This window comes from Pongo pygmaeus, chromosome 12, assembly GCF_028885625.2.
Source record: "Pongo pygmaeus isolate AG05252 chromosome 12, NHGRI_mPonPyg2-v2.0_pri, whole genome shotgun sequence".
Taxonomy (NCBI): domain Eukaryota; kingdom Metazoa; phylum Chordata; class Mammalia; order Primates; family Hominidae; genus Pongo; species Pongo pygmaeus.
Window position 1 is genome coordinate 90341452 of NC_072385.2, and position 17747 is coordinate 90359198.

A 17747-nucleotide genomic window follows, 5' to 3' on the forward strand; every position below is an offset into this window, starting at 1 on the left:
TGCAACAAATGACTGCCTTACTAAGTGAGGTCATTTGCTAATTAAATCTCAAAACATTTTCAGAGTTGTTTTTTGTTTTTTTGTTTTTTGGTCAAACAGATTAAACATTTAATCACTTAAAAAGAATAAGTGAGAAAATGGATGAGTTGTGGGAACTGTCCAGCTACCTACTGTAACCATAGCTCTCTGTTTTCCCACAGATAATGTGAGGTGACCTCTTCTCCATCCTGAAACTGTGTGCTGCTAGACCTACCCAAAAGACCTAACTGTCTTGGGGGAAAAAATGACACATTTTTTTTAAACACCCCATACTTGTTTCTCCTCTTCCCCTGCCTCCCCCAACACCATGATGAAATTCTGCTCAGGCTATTCTATTTGTACAGAAATTGTATCTGTATTTCTGTTGGCATATTAGAATAAATGTTGGTGATAACCTCTAGGGTGTTAGAAACGTTGCTATTGTAGGGCCCTATCCCTCTACCTACTGAGCCAACATGGCCATGTAGCCCTAATGGCCTAATTCTTACCAAGTAATTCCTTCATGAACACAGATTAGTTTTGAATAAAGTCAAGAGGCCATCTCTTTTCCCCTACAGAGTCTACCATCTTCTGACCTTCCCTATTCTTGTGATCTAAGATATTTCTGTAAGTTGAGTTACCTTTTTAATTGGATGAAAAATCATGAAGTCTTGAGTGTTCTAGTCAAGAACTTAGTTAAGCTGGTACTTAGCATATTGGACTTTCCTCTCAATCAATCAATCTCCTATCTGTGAAGGCTTTAAAGTGCACAGTTTCAACAAAATGGTTATGGCCTTTCAGTTTCTGAGTGTTTATGAAGTTGAGAGGCCTTTAGATGACCTGCCTTTACAATGACCTTTCTAGAATCTCAAAATAACTCTTGTCCAGGACTTTCACTATTTAAGAACTGGCTTTTATTCCAGCTCTTTGGATATGAGTCAGCCCAGAGGCAAGGATTTGGTGATTTGAAGGTCCATCTCTTGTTCTCTTAACAGTAAGTTCAGACCATGTACTATGCTATTCGTGGCACTCCCCAGTATGGCCTGACCCACTTCTCAGCCTTAACTTTTACTGTTATTCATGAACCTCTGCATTATTCAAACACATCTACCTACACCTTGAGTATTTTTAGCCTTGCTTCATACCACTTTGCCCCTGGTTGAAATGGCTTCAGATCTTTCTTGGCCTACTTGAATCATGCTTGCTTTCCCGAGTTCCATCCTTCTTCTGATTTTCTATAGTCATAATGTCAAGGTCACTTGCTTCTCACTTTTCCTATACTGTCTCATACTTTTGGTCATTTTTTCAAATGTACTTTTCCTCTGGCCAACCAAAGTATGGGCTCTTCAAAGACAATGGTGACTGTCTTTTTTTTTATAGCACTTACCATGGTGCTTTTGCTTATCATAAATACCCAATAAATAGTTAATAAGTAAGTTGTTTTTTGCTACTACCTGTTTATTGTCTTATTCCCAAGCCTGTCTACGTTTAATCTCCATGATAAAGAATTATAGATGCTAACAATGTTTTTAACCAAAGCAAAGTCACCTGTAGAGCTAGTGCAACTACAAAACATCATTTGGGATAAGGAGCAGCTCCTGTCTCCCCCTAACCCCTGGATGTTCCAGGCCGTGCTAGATAGAATGTAAGTATATACAAAGACACAGATGTGGAGATGACTATTGAATGGTCTTGTGTTTTTATTTCTCCCCAGGTGTGGTCACTCACCTGTCTACCACTCCCGTGAAATGGCAGCTCGTGCCTTGGTCCCATTTGTTATGATAGATCACATTCCTAATACCATTCGAACTCTGTTGGCCACACTCCCCAGCTGCACTGACCAGTGTTTCCGGCAAAACCACATTCATGGGACACTTCTCCAGGTAAGTAAAGTTGCTTTGTGTGACTTCTGTCGAACACCATAAGATGAACTTTGGTTTCTTGTGTACTGTTAGCTGGTGAAGATTTGATACACAGCCTCTTAACTTTATCTGTAGAACTTTTTTTTTTCTACTTCCGAAAAATCAGGTATCTCCTAGTTATACTTTTTTCATCCCAAATATCACTACAGTGTTACATTGTGATTCTCTCAGATTATCTTTTGCAATACATCCTGTGTTTTCTACAGTATACTTTCTCCCACTTGGCCTCACCTCTCTGAACCAGATAAAACTTTGTCTTTTCCATCAAGTACGCCTGCAAAACATTCTGGGCTACTACCTATTCCCAGTGAAACTGAAAGCATTCCTTGAGAGAGGTTAGCCTGAGAGGCACAGGAAGAGTTATACACATCAGGGAGAGTTTGCCCTGTGGCACAGCACCTTAGTACCTGGAAGTATTGAACCTTTCCTGTTTTCTCTGTACTACCAAAAAAACTTATTACTTTGAATAAATGTACAAGTTTATTGTTTTTAGCCTAACATTTCTTCTAGAAAATAATAACATACAAAAAATAAATGAGAAAGAGACTTTTTACTGAAACTGCCCTATTTCAACCCTAACTTGAGGACAGGTAGTATTGGTGAGGTCTTCTGTTCAAATGGCTGCTATAGTGCTCATACAGGCATGGGGTTAGGGGTGGAAAATAAGCGTCAGGTCATGTTCCTGGTTTATGAACAGAGTTGAGAGATGGCCTTGAGATCTCAATACATGTTATAAGCCTGAGATCGACACTGCTGACATGGCAGGCAGTGTCTTGAGTGATTAACAAGGTGAAACTCTGGAGCCAGACTGCCTGGGTGTGAATCTCAGATCTACCCCTCATTACTTATACATCCATGTCTTCATTTTTGAAATAAGGATAATAGTAGCATATACCTCATAGGGAATTTGTGAACCCTAAGGGAATTAATACATATAACATGCTTAGAATGGTGCCTGGTACACCACAAGATATATAGATAGTCATTATTGTTATGATTATCATTAATTTTAATAAATCTATACTATAATGAAAACTAATTATTTCATAACTAATTCCCCCTAGGTAATAAGAATGCAAGATAGAACTATCTTTTTCTTTTTCTTTTTTGAGACAGGGTCTTACTCTATTGCCCAGGCAGGAGTGCAGTGGTGCAGTCTCGGCTCACTGCAAACTCTGCCTCCTGGGTTCAAGCCAATTTCGTGCCTCCGCCTCCCGAGAAGCTGGGATTACAAGCAGCCTGCACCCCCCGTCCCCACAGTCGCTAATTTTTGTATTTTTAGTAGAGATGAGGTTTCACCATGTTGGCCAAGCTAGTCTCGAACTCCTGACCTCAAGTGATCCACCCACCTCAGCCTCCCAAAGTGCTGGGATTATGGACATGAGTCACTGTGCCTGGCCGTTCCTTGGTTGTTTTCTATATTCAACAAATATTTACTGAATGCCTGCTACATACCACTGTGTCACAGTCGCAATAGCAACTAAGTCAATTTTTGCCTTGAAGGAGCCAAGGACAAAAAAGGACCAGAAAATAGGCAGTCACGATGTAGTGTGCTAAGTGCTGGCTGAACACATAGCAGGGCCACCAGACTTGTCTGGGAAATCAGGGAAAATGTCCCAGAGGAAGTGACATCTAAGCAGAGACTGAAGAAGTTAGCCAAGTAAAGAAAGGGAAGGAGTCTCCCATGCAAAGAGAGCAACATAAAGGCTCCCAGTGAGTGAGAAGGTAACCCCCCAAGTGGGAACTGCTGGTTTGGGTGGGACTGAAGTTCTAGGTTGGCAGTTTTCAAATTTGTCTCAGGACCTCTTTACACTCTTAAAAGGGGTCGCGGCTCCCAGAGAGTTTTGTCTATCTATATTCAATTAGAAAGTAAACTTGAGACAGGCTGGTGTGGGGGCTCATGCCTATAATCCCAGCACTTCGGGAGGCTGAGCTGGACAGATCACTTGAGGCCAGGAGTTCAAGACCAGCCTGGCCAACATGGCGAAACTCCATCTCCACTAAAAATACATAAATTAACTGTGTGTGGTGGTGCATGCCTGTAGTCCCAGCTACTCAACTTGGAAGGCTGAGGCACGAGAATCGCTTGAACCCCAGAGGCAGAGGTTGCAGCGAGCCGAGATTATGCCACTGCCCTCCAGCCTGGGAGGCAGAGTGAGACTCTGTCTCAAAAAAAAAGTAAACTTGGGAAAATATTAAAACACGAGGACTTACAAGCACATATTGCATTAGTCATCAAAATAATGATATCATCACACACCTTGTAGCCTCTGGCAAACTCCACTGTACACTCATGAGAGAATGAGAGTAAAAGAGGAAACTCTTTTCTTGGCATCACTTGAAAATAATTTGTCTTGTGGACCTCTTGAAAAGATTGCACAGCCCCAGACTGCAGTTTGAGATCATCTAGTCTGTGTTACATACATGATGGGTCTTAGGTGGTTTCTTTAATATAAACTCTTGAGCACTCATCTCCCTTGAGTTCCCACTACGTCCCTGTGATGAGGAGAGGGACGGGGATTATTGTCTTGGTCTTAAAGATGGACCATTGTGTCCCAAAAATTATCATTTGCTCTGCCTCAAAATGTACATCTCTTGATTGTGTCAGACTCTGCTGCTTCTTCAAAAGAGCAGGGCTGGAATGATGAGGAATATAGAACAGTCTTTTCAAAGTGTGAACTGTATCTGAGTTAGAAGGAAGGCCTAGCTTGTCAAGGGGATCAGCCATCAGATTTTCTTTACTGAAGATCCACTCTTGGCTGAACTTTGTCCAAGTAGTTTGGTTGGAGTTGCTTCTTGGGCTCTCTCACCAGTTGTGCAAATGAGCCTCCCAGCCTTGTTTCCCACACACGCTACTGGCAGGTCTGGCTGGGTTTCACCAGTCTGCCCAGCAACAAAACATGGTTTTTGCTCTGTCTCTGGGCTGCTTTTGATAGTCTCAAGTTTACTTCTGCTAGATAAAATGTGAAATCCTGTGGAAAGGTTAAAACCCTAGAACTCTGGGGTTCTTGTGGCTGTTGCTGTTGTTCCTAAGTGTTGGTGAGATGAAGGGCTTGTTGAATAAAAGCCAGCAAATGTGGGCGTTGGGTATCATATTCATGTTTGTCAGACAGATTCCTACCTTTATCAAGGTTGGTTTACCCTGGTTGAGAAAAAGAAGTCAAAGGGATGTGGAAAGTCTTTCTGGCATGTCCATTTGAGTGTCACACCTGTGTTGTCCTAGTTCTGTCCATCCTGTGGTTCTTTATGGGGAAAGCATAAGGGGTTAAGTTGGGAAGGGCTCTTTTTCTTTTTCCTTTCTACAGCTTATAGATTCCTCTCCACATAAAGCTACCTTTGAAATCATTAAAAAGCCTGCACCTGGAAAAGAGGTGTTAGGGATTGAAAGGAATGATCATCTCCATGGGACCTCCAGAGCCAGCTAAGTAAATATAAAGTTGTTATTTTTTTCAAAAGCAGGAAATCATTTCGTAATCAGAAAACAAATTCTTTCCCAGAACGTTTTCTTGAATTATACATTTTGACCACTTTGAAAATGTTTACATAAATATATCAAATCTCAGAGTATTTCTGTAGTATACCTTGAAAACAAGAAATATGCTGATCTCTGAATTTTCTGGGACTATGGAAGAAAGACTCAAATTATAGCACATGCAAAAAGGAACATGTGGGATTCATTTCTTAATCATTTTAAAAACCAGAGGTTCACAATTGCTGTGTTGAGATGGTTATAAGTAACACACATTAGAAAAGGTGAGGTTATGCAGCAGATTCATGAGAGCCAGGGGTAAATGACATTAAATCTCAATAAAGGCTAGATAAGAGCCATGGACATTACCTCATTTGGGAACATCACTAGCAGGGCTGCTCTGTCTTTTAAGTAGATTTAACCTTCTGTTTTTGTTGCCAAAACTCTTCATGTTGGGGACTTAACATTATTACTAGGTTACTTATCACTCTCAAGAAATCATATTGGAGTTCAGAAAATCTTATATTGAGGAGGAGCTTGGCCACCAATCATGAGGAAGGGTTTATTCTGATTCTTGGGTACTTAACTCACATTTTGGGTGATTCATAAGAAAATGTATACCATTTGAAATAAGAGTTTGAATTTTCAGTTTTTTCATTTCTTGTCTATTTTGGGTCTTGTTGTTGTTGTAGTTGTTGTTATGTACAAACAAAAGGTGATCTGTTGCTCTTAATTTAGCTCTTTTTTTTTTTTTTTTTTTAAGACGGAGTCTCGCTCTGTCACCTAGGCTGGAGTACAGTGGCGCCATCTTGGCTCACTGCAACCTCCACCTCCTTGGTTTAAGCAATTCTCCTGTCTTAGCCTCCCGAGTAGCTTGGATTACAGGCACCCGCCACCACACCTGGCCAATTTTTGTATTTTTAGTAGAGACTGGGTTTCACCATGTTGGCCAGGCTGGTCTTGAACTCTTGAGCTCAAGTGATCCCCCACCCTCGGCCTCCCAAAGTGTTGGGATTACAGGCGTGAGCCACCGCACCCAGCTGAGATAACATATTAAACTCTAAAGCCTGTGTTCCTATTTTCTTTAGAATGTGCTGCCTCTGATGTGAATAACAACTTTTTATGGCTAAGGAAAATAAACCAAGGATCCATCTAAAGATATACTTTATCACTCAGTTGCTCTCCTTAAATCTAATTTGGTATGTTATGATACAGTGGAAACAAAGTAGATCTATTTGTGTTATTGAGACAGAAGAAGTCAGTGAAACCCAGGGAAGCTGCGACCTGTAAAAGGTATATTGTACCCTCCCCTCTCCACTCATCTCTCTGTCATCATTTCTCTTTGGTCTTCCATTTAATGCTACTAAATCTGTAATTGGAAATACAGATCCTCCCTTGGGACCTAGGCTATAGCCAAGTCCATAGTTGCCCCACCTTCTGTCATCCTTAAGGGTTTGACATAACCTCTCAAACTTGGGTAACCATATGGATCCTAGATCTAGGAACTGATAGGACCATGAGAAGGTGGTCAAGACTGAATTTAATTCAGCAGACACTGTAGCTTGCTTACCCTGTCCTAGGCACTGGTGAAAACACAAGGAGTTTGCCTTTGAGGCAAACTTAAAGACAGCTGTGGATTAGAAGCCAAGTGAGCCCTCGGGGACCAGGGATCATATGAGTAACAGAAATAAAGAGGAGACAGAAGATACAATGCCAGACAGGGCATCAGGCATAAAAGGAGACTGAAACTGAGGCCATTTCTGCTTGAGTCTGGAGCACCCCAATATACTCTGTGTTTGCTGTAGAGCCGGAATCTTTATGTGATGGGAACAGTAGTGTTGGGCTGGATGGGACACATGAAGACCGAAACTGGAGTAGACTTTAGCATTACCTTTACGGGAAGGAAACCAGAAAACAAAGAAAGAAGTAAAGGTAGGCTAGTTCAGCCAGCTAGTTGTATGAAGGAATCACTGTGCAAGAAGCAGGGATGGAACCAACCGTCCTTCACTCTATTCTACAGACAGGAGCAGTGGAAGCAAGTAGAAAATCAGTGATAGAGGTAACCTTAAGTGTCAACTCTACTGGAGTTTCTTAAATAAGGAAGCAAATGAACATTTATAGAAAAGATATGTATATATATTTCTATTAATATTACCGTTACATCAAAACTTGTGATTAAATATAAAAGAATTATTTCCATCTTTTAAAAATGTAACCATATGAGTCAATGTCTTAGTGCTTTAAGAACTTTAATGTCATTTATATTTCTTAAAACTACAAAATTTTGAAACATAAAACGGTCCAGCTGTCCAGAAATGGAACATTTCTTGATCGATTCCATTTGGCGACCTAAGATGCTGGCCGTCTCCATTGTTGTTTGTTTTATGCCTTGAAAATATTATTTCAGAATGGAAAATCAAAAACAAAAGCATGAAACTATGCTGATGTTGTAAGTTATAAATGGATTTCTGGTCTGTGTGCTTATTTTCTGGAATGAGTCATAATTTAAAGAAAATGCTCACTCTTGTCAGGTGGCCAGATTTATTCTTTCTTTTTGAGGACTTGTGTTAGTGTGAAAGGAGAAAAATCTTAAGTTGCTAGAAAGGTCTCCAGTCCAAGAAGGGTTAGGGCAGAGTTTCTCCAGTGGCGTGGCTATGGATGTGCCAAGGTATTTATCGATTCCTTCAGCTCTCAGGGAGTCTTGAGTGTGGCCTGGCAGGGCTGGAGCCTCTAGGCAGTCACCTGCAGCTGGGAGCACCATCGTCGGTTTTATCCCAGAGTGCCAAAGAAAGATTACTTTCTATGTGTGCCTTGATATGAAAAGGATTGGGAAGCATTGGGCTCTTAAAAAAAAAACTAAAGAAAGGACTAAACCTTGTTAAATCTTACCTTTTGGCAATATATTCCTTTCTGGATATAAGCCCAAAAAAGTCATTTTTAATTAAAATGCTACTTTTGAAGATGAATTAATCCCTTCCTTATAAACATCCAAAAGCTTTTATTTGGTGTCTTTTACTTAGGGGGATTTTGCTGGGTGTTGGAAACAGCTCTTAGCTGCCAGGTTCTGGAGCATTGACTGTACTGCACTGTGTGGTTGTTCCCCCAGCAATGTACTGCTGTTCTGAAGTGCTCAGAACTCAGAGTATCAGTCAGGGGCATGTGGAACTTAGAGATTTGCCAGTTGATGTGTCCTCAGGTGTTTCTAACTGTTCAGGATCAGAGTAGGGGAATTAATAGCAAAAAGAGGAAAAATATATATATTCTTTTCAGTGAGAGAGTGTGTGTGTGTGTGATGTATGTGTGTGTGTGTGATGCACCAGTCACTGAGTTCCTACAGAGCCTCTTCTGGAGGATAGGTGTTATTCCCATCCTACTGGTGAGAAAACTGAAAACAAGAGGGGTTGTGCGATTTCACTAAAGTTATGCAAGATTAAATGGTAAAAAGCAAAACTGAGATTCAAGCCTAGGATCGTTTGAAGCTTTTGAGCTTGTGCAGTTAACCACTCTAGTATACCGCTTCTCTGGATGAGGAAAAGGAATATTGTCAGGGGAGAAGGATTCTCTCTGGGACCTTTGGGTTGTGGGTAAAATGTGACTTGATATCATCTATTTATTCATTCATTTGACAACTGCTAATTGAACACCAGCTACGTGCCAAGCACTGTTCTGGGTGCTTGGACTACATCAGAGAACAGAAGAGACACATCCTTGCCCTCCAAGATTACTGTTCTCAGTGCACTTATATTCCCGCAGCAGGGAGGCAGTAAGAAATGTTCAAGAAATAAACATTCAATTAAACATATCAGAACTTACTATAGTAAAAGGTAAATTAGATAGTTTGTTAGAAGGTAATCGTTGCTGCAGACAAAAGAACAAGTAGAGTAGGCTAAGGGGAATCAGGAATAGATAGGAGAGGAGGGCCGTTGGCATGTCAGAATAGTCGTCGTTGGAAATGAGCAAATTCTATCACAAGACATGGGAAAACTTTCTTATTTTTTGAATAAAGGTAAAGGGTAGACATCTTTTCTTCTGAAACTGTGCTGGCTGCAGACATCCATAAGCAGGTATACCAACTGCATGTTTGAGACTATCTTTACCCATAGGAAAGTGCCAACAGAGTGGGCAGTAGTGGATAAACAAGGCCAGGAAGGATGCCATTACTTTAGAAACTTAAGAGCTCCCTAAAGTGAGGTGGTCATACTATAGATGCCAGGACTGCTGGGGACTCTGAAGCCGTTTTCTTCTGGAATCACAGTGAATAAGGTCAGTCTGTCATGGTTCTGATGAGCTTAGGCAAAGAGCAAAGTATCCATCATATTACTTCCTCTGCTTTCTGATATGACCTTTACCTTAACCCTCTGGACCTGGGCCTTAGAGATGTAGAGTAAATGTGGAGAATGTTTATTCTTCTGCTTAGCAAATATTTGTTGAGAAGTAAATACATACTATGTCAGGTACTGTGGAAGATACAAAGAAAATTTATAGCATATTCTCTGCTCTCAAGAAGCTTATGAGCTACCTGGAAAATAAACCATTGACACTGCAGACAATTACACAGAAATACATGGCTACATGTTATGTGCACCAAGCATGTGGCCGAGATCACACATCTGAGAGGCAAGACCAGGATGGACTGGAGACATCAGAGAAGGCTTCAGGGGAACATTGGGCCTTGGGATAAACCTTGAAACTAGCTTTCTGTTTTTGAGGCAAGGGACATGGTATGAGCCCAGGCATGGAGGAGGGCATCAGAAAGTGTTTGCAGGAGGCAGTGAGCAAACCAGCCTGTTGTGTCAAGGAGAGAGGATGTGTGAATGGCAGGGTGGGTGCAGGTCAGCATGTGAGAGACCACAAATGCTGGGCCAAGCAGTTTGGGCTCTGTAGGCCTGTAGCCTTCAAAGTGGGGTTTGCAAGACAATAATATATGTGGAAGAATATGTTAGTGTGTTATTTCTTTTATCGCATCCTGTTTTATTATTATTATGGTTATTGTTAGAGACTAAGGTATCGCTATGGTGCATAGGCTGTCCTTGAACTCCTAGGCTCAAGTAGTCCCCCTGCCTCAGCCTCCAGAGTAGCTGGGACTACAGGTGTACCTGGCTTTTAGCTATTATTTTACGTTTGATATGTAATGTACATAATGTATTAATAGAATAGTATATAATTTCCAAGTTAAGAAGTACACAAAAGCTGGGAGCATGTGCTCAGAAAGGTCCTTTCAGGTAGCAGGTAAGAGTGGACTCTGGAGCCAGCTTGTCTCCCTCTAGATCCTAGCTCTGCTGCTTACTGGGTGTGTTATTTTGGGTGAGTTACTTAATTTCTGTGCCTCCACTTCTTCTGTAAATGGGAAAATAAAATGACCTCATAGGGTGGCTGTGAAGATTAAATGAGTTAATATGTGGGAAGTGGGTAGCAAGGTCTCTGGTATATAGTAAATGCTCAGTAAATGTTAGTTGCTATTATTAATACTTGCTGCTACTGCCACCACCACTGCTACGGGCGGGGGGTGAGGGGGTTATGATTAAAAATGTAAGAATCACTGGTGTAGACGGTGAGTAAAAGACCTTGAGCTAAAGAAAACTATATTTAAAAAAAATTATGTTGTACATTGAAATAATACTGTAAAACGTGAGGATTCCTATTGGTGTGTGAGTGCATAAGAGAAATAAGTCCATTTTCGCAATTTTGACTTTATGTGTTATCATATTTCACAGAGAGGTTCCTCCGGTCAGTCACTGTGTTCTCTGCCTTCCTGTAGATCATGTTAAAGATTATAAGAGCTGAGATTAGCTCAAATTTTTAAGAGCAGAGTTCTTGCCTATCAGGTTGTTATTCCTTGCACCTGTTTTGTTTTGAATTACATCCTCTCCCTCAGATCCCACCGGAAACTTGAGGAATCAGTGTCTCACACTGTCTGAGACAAAGGACTCTTTTATCATGGGAAGGGAGAAATTTGAAGTTCATAAAGTGAAAGGAGATACAGGATCCTCCTAGATAGATTAATCTAGCACATTCCAAGTTTTTTTTTCATCTTGGAAGATATGCTTTCCATCCCCTCCGAGCCATTCCACTCTTGTTGTCTGAGACTTCATATGACTGACGATAATTCTGAATATACTTTAAAAATTATGCAACACAACAAAACATCTCACCGTGGGTACACTGTCAGACTTTTGTCATTTCCTAGAATCCCTGTAAAATATCTGATGGTATGTGGTCCCATAATGTGAAGGGATTTGTTTGGTGGTTCCCATCCAATAAAAATAGTATTATTTGTTGTTATTTGTTTTTAGTATATGCAAATGGAATGGGCAAAAAGTAATACCTTTGTTTTTATTGGGATAGCATATTTGAGATTGCACAGTTTATGTACTTGTGCTATAGCTCTTAGATATATTTACGGCACCCAGCGTATTTGAGTTACTAAGGACATAGCTGACCATTTAAAAGCACTGTGGTTGAGTATAGCCAATTTGGCAGCCACCCCAGATGCCTGAAGTAAAATTGACACACAGGCCTAAAGGAAAGTTTAAATAAGTAATAAAACTCTTTTCCTATTTTAGACCATATTGTTGTTCATGACATTCTTGCATTTCTCTGTATCGCTACCCACTTCACCCTTTGCTTTTGTGGCAGGGCTTCTCAGCCTCGACACTCTTGACATTCTTTGTTGTGGGTGGGTGCCTTGTGCAATGTGGTGTGTTTGGTAGCACCCCTCCTTCATTTGTGACAACAACAACCAAAAATGTCTCTAGACATTTCCCTATGTCCCCTGGGGAGGCAGGGGGCGGAGGCGGGGGCAAAATTACCCCTAGTTGACAACCTTTGTTCCATGGTACCTATGGATTTTCCCCATCATCCTGTGGGACAAGGCATGATACAGCTCTTAAATACCAGCAACCATAAAAGAAACCATTCCTGACCTGGGCAGAAGTTGTGGCTCAGCATACTACAGTGAGCTGTGCATAGGCATAAATGAAAAGGTAGGGGGATACAAAACTCAGACTGGAGTCACTAAGGAGGCACTTTCCTTCCTCTCTTTCTCTCTTTCTACTGGAAAAGTGTTGTGAACATATAAGCCAGCTCACTTTTAAAATCCTAGCTTCTTATAGCTTACTTCATGTCCTTGTTCCAACCTGCCTCTCATCCACTTTCATAATGTATAGTTGAAACTGAATTCTGCCCTCCTCAGAGTCAGAGAGCATAACATTCTAGTTTCTATTTACCTAAGGAAGCTTCAGAAAATAACACATAATTAAAATTTTCTCACTCTTTACTTGAAACACTGATGAATTGCTAGGTACAGTTGCTGTCTATTTCATTGATCCTCTCTTGGGTGGGGGACAAGAGGCTTTGTGAATGAATCTTCTCTAAGAACAGAGGTTATGCTGAAAACTTAACCCAGAACATAAAAATGTTTTCTTTGAGTTAAGCATAAAGCTTTGTCCATATTCCCAGATTCAGACCTCAGAAAGGAAACTCATGGATAAATCTAACGGGTACTGAACATACATGATGGAGATAGTAATTATGCTTTTTTTTTTGAGAGGAAATCTCACTCTGTAGCCCAGGCTAGAGTGCAGTGGCGTGATCTCGGCTCACTGCAACCTGTGCCTCCCGGGTTCAAGCAAATTCTCCTGCCTCAGCCTCCCGAGTAGCTGGAATTACAGGCGCGCGCCACTGGCACCCGGCTAATTTCTTGTATGTTTTAGTAGAGATGGGGTTTCACTATGTTGGCCAGGCTGGTCTCGAACCCCCAACCTCAGGTAATCCACCCGCCTCAGCCTCCTAAAGTGCTAGGATTACAGGCTTGAGCCACTATGCCCGGACAGTAATTATGTTAATACTATTTTTTTAAAGGACCTTAAATATTATATATGCCTCATATATGTAAATGTCTAGAAAGTCAGTAGTAAATCTGTCACTTGACTCTCAAAGTAGTATGATGCATACAAATAAGACCTTTAAAAGCATATCCTTATTATTGCTTTTAGAAATTGTCAGATAATTCTTATACATGTTTTTCTTTGTCTATTTGGGGAAAAGAAAAGTACATCTATTATATTAAAATGAAGGCTCTCTGTTTTGGACAAAGGCATATGTTTGGAAAAAACATAAGTTAAATCTTACTTGAATTTCTCTTGTTACTGTCAATAGCATGCACATTTTGTGCCTTCTCTAAATCAAGTGAATGGGATTATTAATTGAGGTATGAATTTGTACTTGAAAACGTTCACCTTTTTTGCCAATTGTTGCCTTCCTGCTTCATCCTCCACTTTTTTTTTCCATATTAATTAATGGGTTGTGTGTTATAGTCTTGAACTGGTACCACTCTGAAGCAGTTGTTGAGGTTTGTATAGGCATCAGATATCAGATGTTTTACTGATGGGCCCATGTTCATATGGAATAGGTATTTAGAATCTTGGTCATTTTTCTATTTGGGATGCCTTTTTAATCTTTATAAAGTAAAATTTCTGGTGAGGGGGATTTTTTCATTAGCTTCCTGAGAATCATATTTCTAAAAAGGTCTAAGATTATTTGTTTGGAGTTTTTTTTTTAATATCAAATGGATTTAAGAGGTTTTTTTAAAGTTGTGACTTTGAAGAGTTTACAAGTGCCAGCAAATTCTATCACCTTTGCTAATCTTCAAAGAGATCAGTATAATTAACATCTTACATGTGTTGTTTGACACTTTTTTTCTTATTAACTTCTTAAGCCTTTAAAAAAATCTTTAGACAGTAAGGTGAGTTTTACATGTAAATTTTAGTCCATTTATAGCAGATAGACTTTATGCTTGCCCCTTCTTCTTTTTTGTTTTTTTTAGGTTTTTTTTTTGTTGTTTTTTGTTTTTGAGATGGAGTCTCACCCTGTTGCCCAGGCTGGAGTGCAGTGGCGTGATCTCTGCTCACTGCAAGCTCCCCCTCCTGGGTTCACGAGATTCTCCTGCCTCAGACTTCCGAGTAACTGGGACTACAGGTGCTCGCCACCACACCTGGCTAATTTTTTTGTATTTTTAGTAGAGACGGAGTTTCACCGTGTTAGCCAGGATGGTCTTGATCTCCTGACCTCGTGATCCGCCCACCTCGGCCTCCCAAAGTGCTGGGATTACAGGCATGAGCTACTGCTCCTGGCTTGCCCTTTCTTCTTAGATTACAGGATGTATAGTCATTTTTATTTCTAACTTGTTTCTGAAATGCAGTTTCAGTTTCCTGCTTTATAATTGATTTTTTCAAATATGTGAGACATTTACTTGTCCAATTACCAAATTGTTTTTTGTTTTTTTGTGAGTTTTTTTGTTTTTGTTTTTCGTGTTTTTTGAGACAGAGTCTCACTTTGTTGCCCAGGCTACAGAGCAGTAGTGAGATGTTGGCTCACTGCAAACTCTGCCTCTCAGGTTCAAGCGATTCTCCTGCCTCAACCTCCCAAATAGCAGGGACTACAGGCGTGCACCACCACACCTGGCTAATTTTTTTGTATTTTTAGTAGAGACGGAGTTTCACCGTGTTAGCCAGGATGGTCTTGATCTCCTGACCTCGTGATCCGCCCACCTCGGCCTCCCAAAGTGCTGGGATTACAGGCATGAGCTACTGCTCCTGGCTTGCCCTTTCTTCTTAGATTACAGGATGTATAGTCATTTTTATTTCTAACTTGTTTCTGAAATGCAGTTTCAGTTTCCTGCTTTATAATTGATTTTTTCAAATATGTGAGACATTTACTTGTCCAATTACCAAATTGTTTTTTGTTTTTTTGTGAGTTTTTTTGTTTTTGTTTTTCGTGTTTTTTGAGACAGAGTCTCACTTTGTTGCCCAGGCTACAGAGCAGTAGTGAGATGTTGGCTCACTGCAAACTCTGCCTCTCGGGTTCAAGCGATTCTCCTGCCTCAACCTCCCAAATAGCAGGGACTACAGGCGTGCACCACCACACCTGGCTAATTTTTGTATTTTTAGTAGAGATGGCTTTTCACCATGTTAGCCAGGCTTATCTGGAACTCCTGACCTCAGGTGATCTGCCTGTCTTGGGCCTCCCAAAGTGCTGGAATTACAGGCGTGAGCCACTGCGCCTGGCCTCCAAATTGTTTTTTAAGTTTGTTTATATAGTTATTTATTTTAATTTAATTTTTTGTAGAGATGGGGTCACACTATGTTGCCTAGGCTGGTCTTGAACTCTTGGGCTGAAGCAATTCTCCTGCCTCAGCCTCCCAAAGTGCTGGGATTACAGGCATGTTCCACTGCATCCAGCCCCAAATTTTTCTTATACTGAAAAGAAGTATGCATTGATCAGATTGAGAGAAAATTGAAATAGTCATCAGGTCTGATTTTTAGATGTGCATATAGAGAACAGAGATACAAGGCAGTAATTTATTTAAATTCATGTTTGAACATACAAATATGTGTGTTCAGTATGTACATTTAGGAAGAAGATGCTAGAAATTTGAGTTGATGTTCTTCAAAGGAAACTCTTAGAGTAAATTAGAAATGTAAATACAATCCACACCCACCAACTCAAAGGGGTACTGAGTTGGGTAGGTTTCTGAAGAAAATGAATACCAGTGTCCCCTAGCCTGTAATCCCTAAGCAGTGGTAGGCTCTTACTCACACCCCTCACCCCTCCCCAAGAGCTGAACAGCCTCATTAGAGAAGGAGGACTATATTGTTCAGTAAACGTGTCTTGAAGATCATCACTTCTTCTATTCTGGAAAAATGTATGATTTACTTTGTTACTCTCCCCTTGTCCTAGCTTTTCCTCCTTTGTTGTTTCTCTAAATTTTTACTTCTCCCTCCCGAATGAGAGCATGAGTAGAGATGCATAATTTTCAGTTGTCTATCCATTTCAGAAGTTAACCCTTACTATCACTGCATTGATCATAGTAAGTTTGGTCATTTTAAAATTCAATAGAGAAGCCGGGGTAAGGGGGTAGCCTGTGTGTGTATGTTAGACCAGGAGTGATGGTAGAAGCCTAAAAACATCTAAAATTTCAGTTAAAAAAAGAAACAAAATAACACCAAAAAGTCTGCCCAAGAATTTATGTGCAAGTAAATATGTTTTGGTATTTTTGTATAAATTTAAGAATTGAGAACGTTTTTCACTTTTTTTAATGATTGACCTTTCACAGGTGCAATAGGTTGCTGTGGAGTGTTAGTAAGCACTCATTGCCTGAGGTCAGGCACAGTTTAGAGAACCTTGTCACTCAAAGTGTGGTTCTGGACCACAGAATCAGTATTGCTTAGAACTGGTTAGAAATGCAGAATCTTGGGCCATCTCAACTCGCTTGAATTAGAATCTGCATTTTCACAAGATCCCCAGTTAAACTCCTATGTTCATTATGTTTAAGTACTAATTCAGATGAACCTTTTTCAGGATGCTGTACTGGGGCTCCCAGCTAGTAGCTAGATGGTTGGACCAACTGAACCTAACATTCAGTGATTGGTTATGCCTTTGTTTCCATGACCAACAGAGAGATTGGTGTGATGCTAATTATCTGGTATGTTAGCTTAAAATGCTGATGATAACCCTTAATACTATAAGTCATATATAGCTTTGTGTTCTAGCTGTCACCTAATTCTTAATTTTACCAAGAAGATGGTGAACTCATGGAAGGCAGGGATTGTGCCTTACTTATGCTCTGTCTCCAAAACACCTATTACTAAGCATATAGTGAGCCTAGGTTGATTGGTTTGATTCGCTTTTCCAAGAACCAGTTTTGATACTGTCAATCATCTCTGTGTGGTTAGATGCATCTTTTATTAATATTATTTCTTCTTTTTCAAAATGTACATTTAGAGCCATACATGCTCATTTAATGCCATTTTAGTCCCATCCCATAAGTGTTCATACATGGTGCTTTCTTTGTTGTCCACTTTTAAATATCTGAAAATTTTCATAATTTATTCTTTAACCCATTGATTATTTTTTGAAATTTAAACATTGATACTGAGATTTTATTGTTAAATTTTCTTATAATGTTATTTTGTGGTCAGAGAACATAATCTATAATTATATTCCTTCTTTTGAGAATTTTTTGAGGCCATTTTTGTGGTATGGTAATGTGGTCGTTTGTAAATTGTGTGCTTGGAAGACTGTGTTGTGTTACTTAAATCTTCTAAACTCTTACTGATTTTTAAAACCTGCTTAATCTGTCACTTTATAAGCAGTGTGTCAAAAGCTCCTATATGTGAATTTGTCTTATTTCTTCTTTAATTCTATACATTTTAGTGCAGCAGTTAGAAGCAGTATCCATGAAGTGGCTAGAATCTTCATGATTGTTATGCTTTTCAGGAGAATTGTTCCTTTTATCATTAAGTATTTTCCTCTTTTATAACTGTTAATGCCTTTTGGCT

At 40.0% G+C, this 17747-nt stretch overlaps 1 protein-coding gene across 10 annotated transcripts in view; it reads left to right on the plus strand.

The window, feature by feature from the left end:
* Window positions 1-17747, plus strand: part of THADA (THADA armadillo repeat containing) — a 366352-nt gene that overhangs the window by 198326 nt on the left and 150279 nt on the right. For all 10 annotated transcript variants that reach the window (XM_054475156.2, XM_063648769.1, XM_054475159.2 and 7 more), the window contains one exon: window positions 1733-1901. In XM_054475156.2, coding sequence (XP_054331131.1) covers window positions 1733-1901 — 169 coding nt within the window. The remainder of the gene's footprint in view (window positions 1-1732; window positions 1902-17747) is intronic.